This window comes from Echiichthys vipera (genome assembly GCF_963691815.1).
Source record: "Echiichthys vipera genome assembly, chromosome: 12".
NCBI lineage: Eukaryota > Metazoa > Chordata > Actinopteri > Perciformes > Trachinidae > Echiichthys > Echiichthys vipera.
The window spans coordinates 18,687,372-18,710,116 of record NC_139837.1 but is presented as its reverse complement, the minus strand read 5'-3'; the positions used below and the strand labels follow the sequence as shown (position 1 = coordinate 18,710,116).

Genomic DNA, 22,745 nt, shown 5'->3' with positions numbered 1-22,745 from the left:
GGTAATTAATAAAATTTTGTTTTGAAGGCTTCAAGCCGGCTGATTGTTGAAATTGCTACACTAGTATATGAGACACGGAGCAGACAGCAGATATACAGCATGTTTTTTCCCAGTAGTAAAATAATATTTTTACTATACAGGCACTGGTCAGAGGAGAGGTTGGAAATAGCCACAGCTTATCTGCATGTTGCCTGCACATGATTTTAAGAACCATGTGATTTTGTTCTACAAACATTACATTCTTAATAGCTTTAATTTGTAATAAAACATTTGTTGGATCTGAGCCTGAACTCATGTCCCTCTCTGTCTTTGCAGCTTGAAAGCGATTGTTTCTGCATTCATTCGTTTAGCTTTGCCTTGTAAAAGTTTTAAGAACACTGTTTGGGCACTGCCAAGAGAATAGCTGTAAGCCTTTGAGAGGCTCTGTTAGAGTGAAACTAAATCCTAGCTGAAGACTGAACCCCAACCCTCCTCTAATGTTAATGAATGACTCTTCTGGCTGCTGTGTGGTGCAGGCTTTCTGGGCTCCCCTCCATGGTCTTTAGAGAGTAAATCTGCTAATAGGGATTGGTGTTCAGTCAGCTGGGTCTGAAAACAAACCAAAGGGCAAAATGGAACAATCGTTGTATTCAGACGGCATTTTCTTCTTCGCTATAGGAAGAATTGGAAAGCTTCTTCTTATGCTTAAACAGCAGATAATGCTGAGTGAAATAAATGAGGTACTTTGCCTTGACGCCGACACTCTATACTGTATGACAAATATTCAGCAGACTGACAGTATTCATTTTTAGTGTTACACAGCTTTCAAATTGTATTAGTAATGTCAGCCTCTAAATCTCCTGCTTGCCATAACGCCATGCTAATCTATGGCCTTGTGTTGGTGCTTGACTATTCTGGAGGGCAGACTAGCTCCCACACATTTACTTCAGTCTTTGTTATCCAGAAATCAAGCTGGAGAGAAAGACGTTTCTGCCTGCAGCAATCCTCAAGGAATGTTCAAATGAGGTGTGTTTACACCAACAAAAATAAGATCCATTGCCAGCATCAGGTATTGTTGGCAAACTGTAACAAGTTGAGCTCTCTATTAAAGATAAAGGATAAAAATATTAATTTTCCATTGAAGTTTGACATAGCTTTAATGGGGACAATTCAGCCAAAAAAAGAAAAGAATCAGTTATTGAGATGCCATTCTCTTTCTTACTTTCTTAATGACTGACAAGGCCTGCAACAAGTTCCTGTTAAAGTCACAGAGGTGCTTACTGGTCTTCGGACTGTATTTCCTCTGTTCTCCGGGGGCCATTTTGTTGACTGCCAAACCTCCGTGGCATATATCTCCGAGGGCTCTTCACAGTGCCTCCTTTCAGGGGGTCAACCAAAATCAGCAGCCCCTCCAGCTCTGGTTCCCCTCCACCTGAACTCCAGGGCTCTGTTGTGGGTTTAAAGGTCACGCGGCAACCCTGGTGCCAAAGGCCAAGAACCTGCTTGTAATGAAAAGCAGCTGGATGAGAACTGGGGTAAGGGTGGACACATTCAGGCTGAAGGAAAATAGGGAAAGCTGAAAAAAGACCCACTCTGAGCGCCGTCCACATTTTCCTGAGGCTGTACTATATAAATACTGTGTTGTGTGTTTCATAGTGGCAGGTGAACTTAACGGTTAAGTAACTCCTGTCCTCAGCTCGGGTTCATCTCGTCCGGTAGCAGGAACCTGCAGGGAATGAAAAAGCATTGCTCTGCTGTTATTTTCCATATAAGCAAATCATTTATATGTTTTTGCTGATGATTTTGGCAAATTTGCATTCTTTAACAATTATTAACAATAGAAAGAGCATTAATAAGCATGGAGAAGACATGAACGAAGCTGAGAGCGAAGCCGGAAGAAACAAAGACGGAGGATGAGCTCTGGCATGAGTGCACAAACTTTGTGTCTGCATGTTGAGAGCACTCCACTCTGTTGCCAGGGGCAGAATCAATGCCGCAATCTAGTCAAGTGTAGGTAAGCTGTCATTAGGCATAAAAGAGTGCAATTCCATCAAGTGTTCATTTGGGGAGTTGAGAAGCCATAGCAGACCTCAAATGATGTGAAAATGTCTGAGCCTGGAGGGTTCCAACCTCCCAGGTGCCAGCACAGGAAATTTGTCCCACTTTTGCCAGCCATAGCAAAAGATTTAGAAACTCTAATACAGACTTTGAAGTAGGTTCGAGGGGTTTGACTAGATTTTTTCAAATGTTCCTACTTCACTTGTGCGACGGCTTGGGGCTAATTGAAAGGAACACAGTTGGATCGGCTCAATGTAAGAGGTGTATACATCTGGGAGCGAACATGGTGTGTTTTTCATATCCACAACGAGACTTTGCAGGTATTGTTTAGTTCTCATGAATGTCTAATTTTCCTTCTTTCTCCAGTATCTCATGCTCCTGTCACCTTTTCTTTTTTGTTCCTTATCAGGAGACTAGGTACAAGGACATGAGCGACGCCTTCGATAGTGGGGTTGATGGCCTGACTGCAGACACCAGCTCCCCCTCTCAGGTTTCTAGCCTACTCTGGTTCCCCGGAGCCTCCAGGGCCCAATCATCAGGAGCCATTCACCAAACGACCAGTGACGCCATCCGACAGAATATCTATGAGAACTTCATGAGGGAGCTAGAGACCGGCACTGGACAGGGAGGAGGGGGAGGCGGTGAGAGAAGGGACCCATCGACGGGCACTGAAGAGGGGGAGAGCAGCAGCGAGTCGGCCGAGGGCTCCCTGGAGCAGCTAGATCTGCTTTTTGAAAAGGAGCAGGGGGTGGTCAGACGGGCCGGCTGGCTTTCTTTCAAACCCCTTGTAACCTTGCACAAGGACAGGAAGCTGGAGCTGGTGACCCGCCGCAAGTGGAAGCAGTACTGGGTGACCCTGAAAGGTGAGCTTTGCTTTGGGAGGAGGAGTTGTGAGGCTGTTTTCTGTCCTCGACTGTTAGGCTGTGAAACCAGCAGATAAAAGATAAGCTCAGAAGACTACCCATAAAAGTTAAATAAATACAGGAGAGGATGAAGGGCCTGAAAGAAAAGCAATTTAGTCACTGGAGAAGGTGAATTATCTGTCGCGGCCTCTGTGTTCACATCAAATTTAAGATGCTCATCAGAAATAGTACCTAAATATTTGTATGATGCATTTCCACACTTTCAGACATTTTTACAATTTTCTCTCTGTCTACTTCCTCTCTTCCAGGATGTACATTGCTGTTCTACGAGACTTACAGTAAAGGCTCTCCGGAGCAGGAGCTGTCCCCTCGATACGCTCTCCTGGCTGAGGACAGCATCGTCCAGGCCGTCCCTGAGCACCCCAAAAAGGAAAATGTATTTTGCCTCAGCAACTCATATGGAGACGTCTACCTCTTTCAGGTGAAGCCCGTCAGCCCATCAGCTGCCCCTGATAGGTTTCTTTGAAATTTGTTGCTGATAATTGCAGCATGTTCTGTCAGTGCACAGTTGCAGTACACGGTTGTAATTGAATTATACCAGACATGCACCTTTTAGCTTCCCTTGCCTGGAGTGCAGCATGTGGAATGAGCAATTTTGTCATGTGAGGGACTTCTAAGCAAGGTGCCCAAACTTTCCAGCTAAGGGTCTGAAGGTCTGTGAACACATCCTATTTGCCTGACGTGCTTCCTGACCTACATATCACTACCAAATTCATGCCTAGCCCCAGCTCTTTCTGTGTAGCTTCCTCCATTACAAGCTTCCCAGACTGCAAGACGTTGTGACGTCCAGACCTATATATATTAAAATCGTTCAGTGTGGGGCTGACACGGCCCCAAAGGCAAGTGCAGAGAAAATCAGGTCTGTAGCACGAAGACAGCCTGGGTTTCACCCTTTTGTCTTTTGTTCTCACTCACATGGCCTGTTGAGCATGTGTCATTCTCAGTCAAACGGGGCTTCAGGTGATTTCTCAACTGACATGATGCCTCCGAGTGAATCGCCTTATAAAGACAGTGATAATCATAAAACTGCTTATTAACAGTTAAAATGTGTGTTTGATTTGCAGCAGTTCATAACCTGTTATTTCTCGTAGACACACCATTAATCTAGTTCATATATTGATTCAGTAAAGCCAGCTTTCCACCCAATGATTTTATTGTGATGTATGGAAGAATAACAAAAAAGCAGTGCTTTGCCAATCCTAGCAAATTTATCAGCTTTTGCATCTCTGAATCCAGCTTGTAAAATTGGTCTTGCTGCTTTAATAAATCAAACTCCCTGCCCCTCTTTGCCCTTCCAGGCCAGCAATCAGACCGACCTGGAGAACTGGGTGACAGCCATCCATTCTGCCAGTGCCTCGCTGCTGGCCAAGCGCCAGGGGAAGGAGGATACGGTGCGCCTGCTGCGGAGCCAGGTCCGCGGCCTGCTGCAGAAGATCGACATGGATGGGAAGATGAAGAAGATGGCCGAGCTGCAGCTGACAGTGGTTAGCGACCCCAAGAACCGCAAGGCTATTGAGAACCAGGTGAGGTGGTGATGATGATACTGATAATGAGACATTTATACCAGCATCACTGAGAATATTGGAGGCCTCTATTGCATTTTACGCTGTATTATACATTTCATGCCCCTGGGACAAATTTCACAGAAAATCTGCTGGGTTACTTTATAGCTTTGATGGATCAGGTAGCGTAACACATGCGCTTCTCATGCAAAATTTTAATCTTTAGACTGTTTTGTTATTCCATACAATACGTGTAGCAACCACATGACGTGCCCTACTTAATTTTACTGATTTTGTGACTGTGGTGACAAGCCTGTGTTTTATTTTTTACTGTGGGCGGGTGAAGTGGCCTAAATGCATCAGTCCCCAAATGCTTCGCAAAGGGGCCCAGGGGAGCAACTCGCTCCCCAAGCATCAGATTGAAATTCCAGATGTTTCCTAGTAATGGGCTCTCAACATGCATTATCCTCCTCCTCCTCCTCCTCCTCCTCCTCACAGCCTGGGGGAGAATCAGAAGCACCCAGCACTGTGCTGTAGCCTACATACAGCGGATTATGATGGGTATAAAAAGACAACAATCTATAGCTTAGTAAGAACCCAAATACCTTTACAAGAAATTGGTGTTTGTCATGGAATGTGAGGAAATCCAGCTGCCCTTTTTCTTTACCTGTGAGGAGTTGGGTGGTCATTGACTTAAAGTGCCTCTTACTTATGCATTCTACCTCTGTGTAGACATGGATTTGCCATTTGTCAACTGCTCTTGTCCATGTGTGCTGTATGCCTATACTCTAGGGTACTTATTGGGAAGGCAGTTATTTGGTCTTTAGCTGAAAGAGCCCTGAGTGGAGATATGAGTATATTATTATGAAGAACAAGCACGGTAGAAGCTGAACAGCTCACCACAGTCCTCACAGATGGAGATGTCTCTGCCTGCCTGCGAGACTGACTGGCTGTGTGCCTGTATCTGTTTCCAATTAGCCAGTGTGCCACCTCAGAGTAGACAAAGAGACAGACGGGGTTGGAGTCAATGATAGGGTCAGAGGGGTATAGGGCAGGACTCTGCTACAGGCGCCCCAAGGCTGATGATAGATTTAAGGTTTCGATGGGGTTGTCTAGCACCAACAGGGCACAACTTTGATGTACCCCACCCCCACCCTTGTCTCCTGCAATCGGTGCTCGTAGACCTCTTTTGAAGACTGCCTTTGCCCCTTTCACACAGTCATGCACACAAACACACACACACGCACACGCACACACGCACACACGCACACACATTGTGATCAAGTTGCATTGAAAGACTTATTATGTACTAGGGCTTTTACAGAGAGCGAGGGGCAGATGTTAAAGAGGGGTGATAAGAAAAGAGGAGAACCTGTTAAAAGAAAGGCTTATGTCTGCCAAGATTAATGGTTCTGAAATTAACGTAAACAAGTTGTGCATGCAGGCCAGATGTGCCCAAACATGCCTCACTTTTCCCTGATGTTGTTTGATTGTCTCACGGCATTATATCATTCAGACCTGCTAGACGCATGAAGCAATCGACTACATATAAGCTTTCATCAGTGATACACCCTTGGCATGAATCCTCAAATCAAATTTTATGCACAGGACTATTTTAGATCGTCCCTGAACGAAGGCGTAGGTGTTTGGATGTTGACAAACAGATCCAGATGTTGTGTAAATCAGAAGCATGCTAGGATCTTGTGTGATAGTTATACATAGACACACGTTTTTTCTTCTAAGCACTAACTCCTAAATTTGTCTTTGCTTTTGAGGAAGGAGCTTATCTGATTTACTCAGTATTACCTCCCTCCCCATCTGAAGTCATCTTCAAACCACTCAGTGGAATTAATTCACAGTTCCTCCAGAACCCCATGTTATATATAATGACCCAAGAGTAACAGGATAGAAAATGTGCTTTGCTTTACTTACTTACCATCAGAGGATTTATGTACGAAGTCTTTGAGTTCAGGTTCAAGACTTAGACCTATGAAAATGTGAAAGGAGTAAGTTTCATTCAGTGCTCCATGCTAATTAAGCTAATGCTAAATGTATTTTCCCAATAAGAAAACCCACCTTTGTTGTAAAAAGTAGTTTTGTCATATTTTATGTTGCTTTATTTTAGATAAGGTTGCCTATAACATTTCTTTAATCCATAATAACTGCTGGTAATTGTAAAATGAGACTGTGTGAAAATGCTAAATGCTAAAACATAGTGTAAACACGCAGAGAGAGAAGTCATCAAGTTAGCATTAGCCAAGGCCATTAAACAGAGGTTGGGACACGGTTGGTGGGTTACAGCAGTGCTAGAAATAAAGGATACTGACATTAGCTACATTAGCTAGCTAACATTAGATGCTAAAAGCTACTAGTCAAACCAAACCAAGTAGGGCTGTAGCTGCAAAACTCCTGAGTAGAACAATGGGGTTTGTTTTTATTGCTTCAACTTTTCATTTGTACGAGTAAAAAGGTGTCGCTTGTTTCAATAGTTGCATAGTCTGATGGAACATTTGCCCAGGAGCTCTTAAGGCCAAAGGACGGCACTTTCAAAAACTTTTGTGACAATGTAGTTATTAATATATTGCAAGATGTGACTTAGGGATTTTCTAGAGATAGAAGGACTAACTTCTTACTGTAGTGCTTGATCATTTTTCCAATTATTTAAATAACTGACGGGCAAAAAGGCAAGGTCATTTTTTTTAACCAATCAGATTCAGAATAAGAAATACTGTAATAATCTCAGGGGGAAATTGTTTGCTTCTGGATTCCTAGCAATTGTCCCCACAGTCCACGTCTGGAATGGAAATAATGGCTGAATGTCATTGACTCAAGGCTTGTTAACCGAGGCCACTTGCACAGCTACGTACACAGGCCTTTTCATCGGTTTAGCACATAACATAGCCCAGTATGGTCCCATGGGGATTTCTTTGTGTAAGATGTTTGAAAAGTCAGAGGTTCATATAACTCCACCCTTGTGTTCCTCCTCAGCTTGTTCCTAATTCTAAAGAGTGCCATCAGCGCAAATGAGACCTAACAGCACAACGCCATAGGGTGCGTTATTGTAAATGAACTCACAGTGCAGACGAGACCTATTAAAGTCAGTTGTTATAGAGGGTTGTTTAACTTGAGTGTTCTCATTAAAACTAGTCTCCAGCTTACAAAATAAGCACTTTCTCATAGCTCACATAGTGCAAACAGGAATAGGGGGGCTGTAAACTGCATGTATGTATGTAATTTGTGTTTGTGTGCAATGGTGGTTTAACGGGTGGTCTGTGCAACATCACCACTCTCTCTAGACTTGCATAAAAAATAGGCAAACTCTGACTCTTCTGCTAGATATGCAGTCCCTCCACCAATTTGTGCCCTCAACCTCCACCAACATCTGCAAGCAATTGCAGTTTGATGGAAAGCCCTCAACTGACCCTGGATCTCCCTCTTTGACTCCCCCTGTCCTGCCTCCCCTCTCCTAGCCATGTCCTTTACCTCTCCTCGACTCTCATTTCTCATTCACCAGAAAATTCTCATTCAGCACCTCTACCAAACCTGTGAAATCATAATCTTCCTTTTTTTACTTCAGATCCAGCAGTGGGAGCAGAACCTGGAGAAGTTTAACATGGATCTGTTTAGGATGCGCTGCTACCTGGCCAGTCTACAGGGTGGAGAGCTGCCCAACCCAAAGAGCCTGCTGGCAATCGCCAGCCGCCCCACCAAAAGCACCCTGGGACGCCTGGGGATCTTCTCTGTCTCCTCCTTCCATGCACTGGTGAGGAAGCCTAGGATGGGGCCTGTACAAGGGCAGATGAATGACCAGTAAATAAATGCACAATACAGAATAAAATCAGCAGCAGTGTGTCCTCTGCTGCTGATTTTTTAAACATTCTTTCTTGTATGTGATACATAAGTTTGAATTCACTTTATGTGTAGCAGTAACCTTGAAACTCCTGTTATCATTTGAAACTAAAAAGCATCCTTACTGGCAGAAAATAACCTAATTAAGATGGTCTGATTAGATGGGATTTTTTTGCTGAGCTAAAGGATTTATAGTTTTAATAGTGTTTGTGTGTGTGTGTGTGTGTCTGTTCAGATCTGTTCCAGAGATGAGGCCACGCTGAGAAGGCGCTCATTGTCCATGACTTACAGACAGCGCAAGAGAGGCCTTTTCTCCTCTCTCAAAGGCCTCGACAACCTTCCGAAGAGGGGCCGGGACAAGAGGCCCTCTGCATCACAGGTACTACTGAACACACACAAAGATCTGGGTATTGTTTAAATAATACAATATATTTTAATTTTAAAAGTTTTAAAGATCTAAACAAGCCCTTGAGCAATCACAGATATGGTAATACACTTCAAAAATTACATAAGATTACTGAATGTCAGTATTTTTGTGTTCTTGTCAGTGTTGAAAGCCTGACAGCAGCACTTAGACCTTGAAGTGACCCTAAATAATCTCCATTAGAAATGAAACTCTTTAGGTGGTCTGGATTAGCAGATCTAATGCAGGGATCACTCACTTCATGTATTCAGCAGAGGAAACTACCCACACACTTACACATAACATGAACATGCAGAATTCATATGCATGCGTGCACACAGTCTCGTGGGACTTACTGCTGAAAAAACTGTCTTTTTGATAAATACAACCATCAGTACACATTGTGCAAATCCCTGTGAATGAAACAACCCGAAAGCGTCTTGTCATATTGCTTACTCGCATGCACAACGCCTGCATTCACATGAAAGAAAGCCAGATACTGGTGCAGCGCTTTCAGCATGTTTTCCCCGAAGGAGATTTTATTAATTAGAAGCACATAAGCTCACGTCCCCCCCTGAGTGCACAGCTCCCATCAACATAAACACAGAGGGGGCATTCTTAACCAGGTGTGTGTGGTGGTGGTGGTGGTGGGAGGGGGGGGTGTATTTGTGGGGGTCTTAATCCTCTCAGGTTAGTAATTAGCCTCATGCAAGCTGGTTATTTATTGATACAGAAATCTACCACTCTGTACCCTGAAGATACGACCCTGGAGAATACTCCACTCTTGGTGGTCTATTTTAAGATTCAGCACAGGAAACACTCATTTGCTCATCTTTTATAGACCTCTGTTTATTAGCTGACATCATAGGAAAGGAGAGGGGCGTGGTTTGGCAATGTACCTTCATTTTTCCTTTTAATACTATGAAGTCCATATGGAGTCTTATTGTTTTGGAGCTAGCACAGCTAAGAGCCAATCATGTTCACTAGATGGGCCCTGACTCCCTGACTGCTTACAAAATGTTCCCTGTCCTGCTTCACTTGCTCTTATCTAGCTCACCCACCTCATTGCACCACCTGCTCTGTGATATTTATGTTTACGCATTTGCACACGTCTGTCAGGGACTAGGTATGTGTGCGCGCGTGCTATTATTTTCCTGGGGAACTCCAGCCGACCGGTCTAATGAGGCCCGGTTACATTTTGCAGTGCAGAAGGCTGAGGTGGCGCCGCAGCACACACATGAATTATTGAAAGCCATATGTGGTAGATGGCATTCTCCCCTCTTTTCCTCAGCCCTGCAGACACCAGCAGATGGTTGGTGTAAAGACTCTAAATATTAAACAGCCTCCCTTTTATTTTTTTACCCTAGGACCACCTTCTCTTACAAGCTTGATTAGTATCTTTCTGGTATTTTGTTTTTTACTTAAAGGCTAATAAGGAATAAAAAAGGGCTGGTGAGTGCTTCACAGAGCTTGGTTTGCCTGGACATCTGCTGACTTTTTTGTGTGCAAAAGATCATTGGCAGTGTTAGTTTTGTTGTTCTCTGTGACTACTGGGACATCCAGTCATGGCCATTTTAAATGACATCAGTTCCTTGGCTGTTCTCTCATGTACTGACGATACACGTGTCTGCTGGAAAAGGATTTGGACAGCGAGGCCTTCTGAGGAGCCAAACTTTCCTCCCTGCACTTAATATGTTGTTACCTTCTCAGGTTCACAGACTGAGCTTTCTCTGTGATTTTCATGATATCTTATTTCTGTGCTTTCCTCCCTTTTTGCTCTCCGTTTATCCCCCCTTCCTCCAACTCAAACACCCTATGTTTTTTGCCCCTACCTCTATCCTACATATTTAATCTCTTTAAACTGGAGTTTCATCTCCTTCTCTCCCCAAATTTTTCTAACCATTTGTCTTTCCGTTTTTTTTTTCCTTCAGCTTCGTCCTTTTTCTCAAACCTCCTGTTCTCAGGGCATAAACATCAGAGCGTTAGCCGGCGGTCCTTCTCCCACAGTTTCCATTCTGACTCATCTGTGTTGACTAAGCCTAAATCCCATTTACCACTGTGATGCCGCGCTCAGCAACCTTGCCCCAAAGTCATGCACCCCCATCTCCTTCCCCCTCGATTTCTCATCTCTCATCCGTCTTAGGAGAGCTATGTATACAGTGAAGAGCTGGCCAGAAGTCGGCTGTGGGAAGTAGGCCAGAAAGGTCCAAGGATTTGTAGGAGAGTTGGTAAAGCTTTCTAAAATTAGTCAGTTTACGGCGAAGCAGCACTGTTTACAGCCACTTTATAAATGTACTGGAAGGAGAGTTACTGTACTCAGAGGTCCGATGAGGGTTCTTACTACCATAAGGGGAGAGTTTTTCTGATTGTAAAGGAAATGTCTTGGCATCGCATTGGAGAAAAGCAGCTGATCCGAGCACCTACAAGAGCCTTTCATACAACAATTATTAAGTAGAGTGTACACACTACACAGGAAATTCAGCTTTAACTTTCACTTCAAAATACGCACTTTTGACACATTTTGAGATCATCACTATCTTGTCTCTCCTGCCTGGTGACAAAGTATCTCCACAAAAACTCCATCCTGTTTGAGCAAGGGTTGGAGTCACACCCTCATGTAATGGATGGCTCTGTGTCACTGCTGTATTATAGAGTTGTTAAAGCCCTCTGAGGCAGCAGAATTACCTCCAGCACCGGGCTTAGCCCGACACAACACGCTATACGATCACAAGCCAGGGGATGCCTCTAAAGAGTAGAGGTTGGGGAAGATATACTGGATCAAGAATAGAGAGAATTCTACACGGGGGGTGGACGTGTCCTCCTCATCTGTAACCAGACTGTTTCCTCCTTTCATCTCTCTGCTACACAGAAAAACCACTGTCCGTACACACCCCCTCCACTCACACATACTCACACACACACACTGACACACACACACAGCATATTTCCACCATTGCACCTTCAAAGGCAACAGACCACGTTTGGAAGCCATACCAAAAACGGCCCTCGCCACACGTAGTTTTTAATTAACTACATAATGGCACTGTGCTTGTTTAATATTGTGTTGCCGAAGCGGCTGGCACTGGCAACTTGCTTATGAGTCAATCAGTGTGGTGCCCCTCTGTCTGCATTTTCTAACTTTCTGTGTCTCTTGGTTTCAGATCTTTGAGAGCGATGCTGGAGGTCAAACGTATGCCCTACCTCCCAGGAACACCGAGGTGAGTCATAGCGTTTCGGTTAACTTTGTCCTTTACGGTTTGTGGATCTTTTGATATATCTTTTAAAAATTCCACTGCCATCTGTCTTATCCATCTGTGGTACCATTTTATGAGCTGAATTATCAGTTTCAGCGTGAAGTAGCTGTGGCAGAAACATGCCTTTCATGATAGTGGGCTGTGTAAAGATATGTTTACACATGGGGCGTGTGTGAGGGGATCAGAAAGTGTGTGTGTCTGCCTGCCTTGGTATATTACATGTCTAGGATGAAAGCATAGATTCCTTTCATGTTGATCTGCAGGTGTCTGAAAGAGAAATATGCTGTATATCGAGCAAAAGATTTTTACACCGTGTTAAACTCCAGTGTGGACAGGCGTCCACTTCACAGCATAATTGAGTTAATGGGGAGTGTTGAGCCGAAGTGTTGACCAGAAGCGCTTCAGAGTGTATGAGTTTTGGTAAAAGTGTTGAATGAGTGACGAGTGTGAATGCTGGCCATCTTAGCAGCCAGATGCTGGAACTGCAGCATTCACAGGCTACTGGGTGGTTACACGCCTCGATCACGGAAGTGTGAAATGTTGCCGTAAGCTTCAGCTCCAACCCTCACTGTCCGCAAGCAGACGGTTAGCTTAGCATCCCGACTAGTAGATGACATGAGTCTTTCCTCTTTATGAGTAATACCTCCTGCTTTTGTAACATGTTGTAGATGACTCACCTAACTCTCAGCAACAGTCAACAAGTATAACAAGTATATTTCCTAAAATATTGAAATATTCCTTTAATGGAGAATCATTTTGGCTGAAGCCCACCTGTTGACAAGACTCTGAGGTGACTTTTGAGCAAGTAACTAAATACCTGATAACTCGCAGCTGAGCAAGGCGATATTTTTAAGAATAAGAGGCAAGAAGACGGTATTTTCATATACACTATGAAATAATTATATATATATATTTTTTTAAATATATTTATATATATATATAAAAAAATATAGAATTTCTATACTGGTATAACATAGAATGTATTAAACATATCTTGGTGTGTCTTATCAAATTAAATCTTATCAATGCCTTCCTGGATAAACAGTTCAAGATAATGGAAACTTTTAGACAGAGCAGGACAGCGTGTTATTAAGATCCCTGTTCCACAGGATGCTATGATTCATAGTGTGAGCCTGTGGTGAATGTGTTTAGTGTTACAACTGCCCCCATTATGGGGTCTAGTAATGGACTTGGACTGCAACAGGAAGTGGTTTGGGGAAACAATAACGGCCTTCATTGGGCCAACACCTCAATGTTTCTTAAATGCAGCAACCCTCCAATGTGTCACTAGTATCCGTTTTATTTAGCTGGAATTAAGGTCCTTCAGAGTGTGAAGTAAAAATAAAGAGAGAGGGAGAGAGGACGGTACGGCTGTATTGATTTTTGTTGACGTGATGACTTTGCTCCTGTTGTCTCAAATCCCTTGAATTACTCTAATAAGTAATCATCTTCCCCTAATCCTTTTGAAGTGAAGTCAGCTGAAGGGTGCATTTTGTGTGTGTGCGCGCCCATGCTGCATTATAGCTGCATAGCTTGTGTGTACTCTCTCGTATAGTGTGACCATCCGCGACACTTTGTGCATATGGTTTCTGTCCTTTCTACACGGCTTTAACCAACTCAATATTTCAACAGACTGAGGCTGTGCTGTGTGTTGCATAAAGCCGAGAGGGATAAACATCTATATAGAACCTGTTTGTAACATGGAGGCTGTCTTGGCCTCCATAGAGGTTATAGCAGAGTTCACATTGATTGACATTTTCTCTTCCAATCCTCCATCCACCCACTCTTTCTGTCAGCAACGGAGCGGGTAAATGGTGTTGACTGCCAGAAAAAAATGACATGAACGCTCGACTTTTCTTACTTAAAACTTAACTTTCTAACTTAATACTGCATTCTCACATTAATTCACATAATTAAAATGCTCACAAATGCCTGCTCTTGTTTTTCTTTTCTCTCTTTCAATAGAGGACACATGATCACGATCCCACCACTTGTCCATGACATACTGATCCCTTCTCACCACACTCCACAAATACATACATCTGCTTTAACTTGAGGAACAGGCACCAGTTCTAGCCAGTATGGATGGTAATTATTTGTCACCTTGTGTGTGTTAAATTTGTGTCACAGTGGTGGAAAGAAGAACCTTGGGTGGAGCTGTGAGGAAAGGAAGAGTAATAACCTTTTAATAGATGTAATGGGGGGGAAATTGTCTTAAACTGATTCTTCTTCATGGTCACCCTATCTATTTGAGGCAGCAGTACTGTAATATTTGTGTTACACAGTTGCTAAGTGGAACAGAAAGGGTGTATCCGCACAGTGGCCACTAAACCGTTACTCCACGTTCCATCTTTAGAAGCTGCAGGATGGAGGACGGCGTGCTTGGAAATTATTTCCACACTTGAGAGGAAAGAATGAAGTATTGAATTTTTTTGGCTTAATGCAAACATAAATACAGTACACACACTCACCACACAGAGCACTTGTTGAAGTCCAGCGCGTGCCCGGACCATACTCTTGGCAGTGTGTTCATGGAACGTTGACCAGGCAACCGTCAGTCCGTTACAACCCTTTCTGACCATGAATGACTGTACAGTGTTAGTCAGCCGTTGGTCAGGTCAGTATAGGCAACCAAATCTCCGTTTTCCGGTCACGCCATGTCGCTGGGACACAAACAGGGCGGTTATGCAACCAGTTGCCATGACGGCTTGTTTTTTTATCCTCTGTTTGTAAGCATGACCTCACTACGCAGTAGGTGTTGAAGTGGCACCCTGTGTTCCTCCATCCCAACAGGTTAGGGAAACATTTTGGTAAGAACATTGGTGGCCTTTATTATGGCACTGATTCCTGAAATAGACTAGTCAAAAAGGAACATTCAAAAGGAACATTCAGACGACAAATTAGGCAGATGATTGTCGATGTGTCCGTGTTTATCTGAGCTACACTGAGAACTGTGTTTATATGTGTGTGTGTGTGTGGAGCTAAGTGATGCTCTGAATCAGAGGCCTGAGCTTGTCCCTTTAGGCTTTTTGTCTGGCAGGGAAAATAGTCTGTTTCCTCTTGAGGTGATGCCTCAACTGAAAGCTGACAGAAAAAAAACAGACACACACACAGACAGACACACACACAGACACACACACAGACAGACACACACACAGACACACACACACACAGACACACACACACACAGACACACACACAGACACTCACACAGACACACAAACACACACACGCGCGCCATCTTATTTTTATGATCCCGTAATGCCTTGAAAACATCACTACACACCAAGACATATTCACTTATGCAATTATCCCTCTTGGTTCCATGTCTCAGTTTAACCGAGAACTCATATCGTCTTTGTCAGAAGTGCTGAATTGCCGACCTCTTTCACCCATGATTTTTAGTACATTTCTTGTGATTGAGCGTTTCCTCGAGATCTGGGGGCTTGATAATTGCGGTGTTAGGCTCCACTGTGGCGTCTCCCAGAGCCCCTCAACACAGCAGTGGCACTTTTCCCACCAGAGACACAGAGTCGCAACCAAAACCCTCAAATGGCTGCCTGTGAGGCCGATCGGTGGACTGATCCCACCTCGCCTTAATACCAAGCTCAAACCTCACTGTTAAGTCAACTTACAAATAATTACCTTCAAATAGCTGATCTGAAAGTTTGACTGATTTTAAAATAAATTGTCCCTACACATCACTTAAGTCAAAATGACTCTTGTGGCTTTTCTAACCAAACAAATGTGCAGATATCTGGATGTCTAGACCTGGCAGTGGACCCCTGCCAATCCGCTTGTGTATACGGCCATTATGATGACTATTATGTGGATCAACTGCCGTCTATGTTGTCAAATGAATTTCTGAAAGGCTAATTGTATGACATCTTTGCTCCGCTGCTTGATCCATAGCCAAGCATTTAAACTAATGGAACTGTATTGATTTGTGTGCTGTTACTCAGAGTCTACTGCTCTCCTTTCCTCTGTTTACCTCCTTCTTCCTCCTTTCTGTTTACTCTCCTCCATCTAATGCTACTCACCCCCATCCTTTGAATCTTTCTTTACCCTCTTTTCCTCTCCCACAGAGGCTAGACATGCTGACCAGTATCTACTCCATGTCGCCCCCTGAGGGCGGTATGTGGGACAGCATCAGCGGTGCCACAGATGTGCTGACGTGTGTCTACATGCCAGACGGCCTGACAGTCCAAGTTCCTGTCAGAAGGGACCAGACAGCCACTGACCTTCTCTCTGCAGCCTGCAAGGTTGGGTTGGCAGCCAGTTGCAGAGAAATGACATGTCACCACAATGAAAGAGCAATATTCCTGACAGTTGTTGCAAAAAAAAAAAAAGCTGTGTTGTCATTTGGATTTAGTTGTCAAGTAGAGTTTTATGTCTTGTATATGATCCAGCCATTCATACTTAAGGTTGAATATGGAGAATGAGCAGAACACCGACATCTAGTGTCAAGATTGTAATCGCAACAACAAAATATAATTAAAAGAAGTCATGCTGCCTTGTTCGTAAGACCAGGCCCAGTAGCCTACAGGAGAACGGAGTCTGTATTGAGCCTGTTTGAACCCGTCCGCTCTGGCAAATCGCACCATAAAAACAAGTATTGCAGAAGAGTTTGATTGACAGTTACCATTAGCCGTTACAGCTAAGTAAACATGAAAGTTAGATTACCGATCGGCGTATGTTTTAATGCTGTTGAACTCATTTATCTTAGTCTATGGAGTGAATGCTTGGCCTATACTGACTCTTGTTTTTGCCCGTCTCCAGTCACTCACCTACTGGGACAAATTACGAAGCTGCAGGATTAGCAAACGCCAGTTAACCCAGTGCAAGCCTACAGTAGCTGCAACGAACAACAGGCAACTCTGGCAACCAGCAATGCCGGCCGCTATTGGCAGTTGTAATGTAAACAGAAAATCTTGTTAATTTTGACATAGTCTATCTAATGCTCCCATGGGCTTGAAATATAACCTATTCATCCAGCATCACAATCCCTAAAGAGTGACTGCACGTAGATGGACACACAGACACCCACCCACACACACCCACACACACACACACACACACACACACACACACACACACACACACACACACACACACACACACACACACACACACACACACACACACACACCATATTCCCTTGGGCAAAACTTTTTTGTTTACCACAAATTTCTCCTCAGAAAGTGTAAAGTTGGTGAATAATTCAAGCCTCGGCCAAACAGCAGCTGTCTGACTAAGTGTTGCTGCATGAAATACATGTATGTCGGATGATTTTAAGCATACAGGCCGCTGAGCATTAGGGACTCTTGTGTATACAGGTGAAACAGCTGGACCCGTGCCTGCACTGCGTCCGACTGCACAGGCGAGTGGGACACAGCGTGGAGGTTCGATACGTGGCTCCTGGAGAGCTCCTCCGAGATGTGGTGAGGAGGAGGCAAAATCACACACAGATACATGGTGCTCTTCATTATGTGCTACGTTGTGTAACATGTATTGATGTCACCGTGTAGGTCAATGATCAGTTGGAGGTGGTCCCAGTTAATGTGTTTACTCTACACATGAGCCGGCCGAGCAGCACCGGAGACTTTGGTGAGTCGCCCACATATGTGGGGTGATTTAGGTCTAACTGTGTCTGTCATTTCATGTCCACCTCTTTATCGTGAATTTTCTAACTCTTTGCATTTGTCTCCATCTTTGTTTCTCTTCCTCCTACTAGGCTTTGCAGTAACAGGGCACATTGACAGCCAAAAAAATAGCAGGATTTTTGTCAGCGAAGTTCTTCCTGACGATCTGGCGTTCAACGAAGGTGCTTAAGAATGACACAAATAATCCTGAAATCACCAATAACAGTATTACATGTTTGATCTGTGTGGCTTTTACCACCTACTTTTCCTGATGCATACCTGTCTGTGTTCCCAGGCCTGCGTCCGGGTGATGAAATCCTTGTGCTGAACGGCCGGTGTGTGTCGGGCCTGGACCTGGCGCTGATCCAGACGCTGTTTGCCGAACAAACCCTGCACCTGAGCCTGAGGCGGGACGGACCCCCGCCGCTAACCGTGGCCTCCAACCATCCTCTCGAACACAACCAGGAGGTCTGCAACAAGCACCAACGAGCCAAGTCCTCCTCAGGTGCTTAAATCCATGTGGCAGTAAACCCTCGAAACAAGCTGAAAGCATGTAGATTTAGTCATTAGAGGGGGTGTTTCTGTACTAAGAGACTATAGATTTTTACTTAATGGAAACACTTAACAGTACAAGTTAAAGTGAAGTTGATAGCGGTACCCTTTAGTTTCAGTTTGTTAGACAGATGGTGAGAGAGAGGCAAAAAAGAAAGAGAAACTGTAGCTTCGGCGAAACGCTTCGCACACTGATGGAGGTTGGGCTTTCTCAGTTCGGTGTACAGACTGTATGAGGGCACCAGTTTGACAGTTTCCTCTTCAAGCAAGCTGTGTTATTCTTCCTGTGAACAGCCTGGACCTGCCACTGCTCAGAGTCAACCCCTAGTCTAGCCATCCAATTTTCTGTTTTGTTGCGTTTTATGTTGTTGCATATTTTGAATCTTTTTGTTGTGTGATTAGTTTTCAAATGAGTTATATCAAGGTACGTTTGTCTTTGTCATATCCCTTGATCTGTTACTCACATTACTGAATGGTCAGTTTCTCACGTTGCTGAGAATGTAGGTAGTTTTGTCACTTGAACCTTAAAACCGCCACTGCACTTCCGCCCCATGTAAAGATCTTGTTCTCTGATCTCTACTTCCTCAAAAGAGAGTGGTTCTCTCTTCACTGTCAAAGGCCAAAAGAAGACACGCAGTAAAAAAGCTCTTGATGAAGTTTCACAGCTCTGCGTATCCTGGGGGATAAGAAAGCCCACAAGGGGCTTTTGACCTCAGAGGGCTCATTATCGCTTTTAATGTATAGTATCCTGTCAGCGTGGTTTAATCTCACTGCAGACAAGAGGTGTCAGAACTGGTCAGCAAGGTCATCGGCATCGCTAGACAAACACAGCTGATGCACAGAAGGTAGAGATACATTTTGTTTGTTCAAGGCTCGCTCTAAAAAGGTAAGGGAAATCCAACTCGGCCGAAGAAAATGATCATCGAGTTTAAGAATTGATACTGTTCCTCTGCTGGATCTGTCTGTATGGTCTCAGAAGAGATCAGATTATAACCTCAATTTTAAAGTACAGTTTCTGAAATTTGTCTTGGGTGTTTTTGGGCAAGATCCAGGACTGAATGCCGTTTCATTACTAATAAGTACAAGAACAAAATGGTCAGAAATTCTAATTTAATGAAAGTCTTTTAAAAAGGGCATTGGGACAAGTTTCATTTTTATAGCAATTTAGATTTCTCTAAGGTTATTTTTTGGTGTTCATGAGAGAGTCACAGTGTACATTTTGGGTAAAAGTGGAGATTATGACTTTAACACAGGAATTTTGTGGGTTCATACCCCACTGGATTACCTTTGAACACATTAGTATTTTTTAATGGAATATACCAACATTTACCAAAACTATAAGATTGATATTCTCATTCAAAATGTGCAGATCATTCAATGCCTTTTCTCCATAGTTTGGCATTAAAAAAACAAAAAACAAAGAGTCAGTTCATAGAAAGTATCGAGCATCATCTTAATGATTGTAATTCATTAGTGTTTCCTCTTCTGCAGCTGTAATTGAACGCAGAGGGATTAATGACTTGAATGCCTCATTACAGAGAGTGGTGGGATCAAAGTGCCTGCAGTTTTCTTCTCTGTCTCTAGAGGGCGTATGATCCCAGGCAGGCCAAGGAGGAGGCAGGGAGGTAAAAGCAGGCCGTGGGGATTTAACACTTGTCCGACCCAAATTAAACAAATGATTTCATGATGGCATTCCATAAAGGAAACCGTCTGTCATCTGGATCCATTCAGCCTCATTCAACAAGACAAGAACCAAATTCAGATAAGTAGATATCTTTTGCAACTCTGCAGTCAGACATTTGGTTGATGATGATTGGCATGTCATAAAGGAGAAGTTCAGCTCCACAGGAGACCCAGAAGTTGTCTTTTGTTTCCTGCTGTCACATTGGCCTGCCTCCCTAGCTACAATCAGGAATAGTCTTGTCATGTGCCAACTGCTACAGAGTTTGTCATCGGGACCTTGGGTTTAAAGAGAGTAGCCAGAATCTGGAAAATGTTTTTAAGACTCTTTTAATCGGATAATGTCATCCTTGTATGTAAATATATATCTTATTAAGGAAACTATCTTCAAAACAGTTTGCTTTTTCTTCCTTTTGTCAAAAAATGACAGAGATAAGAGTCTTTAATTAGGATTGCAAAGGATTTTTCTTTTTTGGGATGACAAAATGCCGTTGCCATTTTTAGACAGCAGACATATTTGAGTTCTGTGCGACTGGCAGGCGCCCATGATGCTTTTAGGCTATAACTAGCCGGCATTGTTTGTGTATCGTGGTCAGTAGAAGGATGTGCTTCAGTATAAACCACTACAGTGCAGATGCAATGGTGGGTGGTATGAGCAACCTAATGTTAAAAATGTCCTCCCTCCCTCTCTCTCTCTCTCCCCCCAGATGTGTGCACTGCAGCTGATGATGCCGAGTCCTTGTGTGTAGGACTGGAAAACAATCACTCCCACTGTGCACACAGGCCTGTTCAGCACAGCAAGGTAGGAAAGACTCGACTGGGTCTGAGTGCTTGAAAGAAAGTATTTCTATTGTCTCTTAGACACCTACATACGGTACCTTCCTCTCTCCTTCCAGGGTTTTTTTGTGTGGATAAAAGTGCGTACATTGTCGTGTGTGTTGTCAGAAACCAGATTGGCACCAATTCTTAGCATTACCATAATTAGGATACTCCATCATAGCCACTGGTATCAACACAGCCTATTACTGTCACACTGACAGGATGCAGACTGAGAGAAGGAGCTGTGTCACACTCTCACTGGCTCTCTCTCACACACACACACACACACACACACACACACACACACACACACACACACACACACACACACACACACACACACACACACACAATGGAATGTATGCCTGTGGGAAAAGCCAAATCCCTCAGAAGAAATCGTTGTCTAATATGCTACTGCCATCCTCCCCTTCACTCAAACATAGATATTTATCATTATTTTAAAAGCTACAGTAGTTTATTTAGAGAATATATATATCCTGGCTTTGATCAGTGCACAATATAGGCACCCTGAAATCAATACAATGCTTGGATTCCCTCTCATATCAGTCTTATAGAAATATATAACAATGCCAAATAGTTGTCCCTAATGATTTATGGCAGATTGCATGCCTATTTCTGTTCTGTCTGCTGTTGAATATCCGGTCAGGTTTTTGATATGCAAACCAACTTTATTGAAGTCATTAAACTGAGTCTGAGCCTGTTCCATTGGGAATTACGCCTCAGCTGTGGTAATGTAATACAGGAGAGTGTGTATGCTTTATCGAGAGCAGTAATGAGCGCGTGGTCATCGCAAAGAGCGACATGTTAATGATGTAGACATGGCTGAAAGCCTGACAGCGGGTGTGTTTGTTTGCATCCAAGCAGATTCACATTCTCTTGCATCATTCAGTTAATATTTTGTGTCCTTTTAAAGCTACATAGTAGATTAAAACAATGCCAGTGCATGTGTGGCACACTTTTACCAACCTGCTTGTTATGTAATATGGGCTAAACAGAAAAGGGGATATGTTGTGCATATTTAATTAATCATTTATTGAAAGCATATCCAGGCCAATTATTCAGAAACATCTCTAATTGCTGAGGCTTTATTCTAATTGCTTGTGTCAGAAGAGGCCGAGCTGTATTTGACCCGAGGTCAGCCAGTGGATTAGAGAGGGCAACTTCCCCTCTATTTTGGCTCTATTCATCTCTCTTTTGTTTGCCTGGCGACACAAGTCAGTCCCAACGTGCTGGGATCTGCACTGCACCACCACTGCTGCTGCTCAGCTCCCTGCGGTTTGGCTGTTACTGAGGAATGAATGGAAGATAGGTGTGTGTATGTGTGTGAAGGAGGGAGGTTCATGAATGTGTGTGCTTATGTCACTGCATGCATGCACATTTTAGGCACAAAAGGAGAAATAGCTCTCAGCCTCCATCAGGAAAAGTCAACCACTGTGAAGGCAATAGAAAAAAAAAACAGGGTGAGATATTGGTGCTGTTAAATCTAGTTTTGCTGTCACGAAGAGTGGAATTTAATCACAGCACGGCCATCAGTTTGTTTAACGGGGTGGGGAGAAAGAAACGGTACCAGGTAAAAAAATCAGCCATGTATCAGCATATAAGCGCACACATGCGCGCACACAGCGTTGTGAAAGTCAATAGAGATGGATGGAAGGGAAGGAATAATTTTAAGCCTCTTGTCACACTTTGTAATCGGCCGCCTCAGTAGAACGACTACCTCTGATTAATTGGTCTGCTGCATTCCAATTTGCGCTTATTACACAAGAGAGATCTGTGTGTTTGTGTGTGTTTTTTGGAGGTGGAAGTGCTTACTAGGCACAGTTCTCACTGTTGTTAACCTTCAAGATACTGATTGTGATTCCTGTGCCTGTGAGTGACTTAATGATACACTTGACTATAGAGCGCTATAGTAATTTGGTTTGAAGCAATGTTGTGGTACCATTATGAGCTTAGCCAATCGATTGCAGACGTCAACTGTATTAGTCCCAGAAAACTCCCCCGAGGCCCCACAAATTGAATTGATTTGACATGAATTGCATAACATACAGGCAAACAGGCTACAT

General features: G+C 43.5%; 1 protein-coding gene across 4 annotated transcripts in view; it reads left to right on the top strand.

The window, feature by feature from the left end:
* tiam2a (TIAM Rac1 associated GEF 2a) overlaps positions 1–22,745 on the top strand; it is an 88,354-nt gene that overhangs the window by 46,070 nt on the left and 19,539 nt on the right. For all 4 annotated transcript variants that reach the window (XM_083924271.1, XM_083924269.1, XM_083924268.1 and 1 more), the window contains exons 4-15: positions 2,447–2,900; positions 3,209–3,381; positions 4,259–4,483; positions 8,040–8,225; positions 8,547–8,690; positions 11,876–11,932; positions 16,054–16,230; positions 17,305–17,409; positions 17,497–17,575; positions 17,703–17,792; positions 17,906–18,115; positions 20,550–20,644. In XM_083924271.1, coding sequence (XP_083780397.1) covers positions 2,447–2,900; positions 3,209–3,381; positions 4,259–4,483; positions 8,040–8,225; positions 8,547–8,690; positions 11,876–11,932; positions 16,054–16,230; positions 17,305–17,409; positions 17,497–17,575; positions 17,703–17,792; positions 17,906–18,115; positions 20,550–20,644 — 1,995 coding nt within the window. The remainder of the gene's footprint in view (positions 1–2,446; positions 2,901–3,208; positions 3,382–4,258; positions 4,484–8,039; positions 8,226–8,546; positions 8,691–11,875; positions 11,933–16,053; positions 16,231–17,304; positions 17,410–17,496; positions 17,576–17,702; positions 17,793–17,905; positions 18,116–20,549; positions 20,645–22,745) is intronic.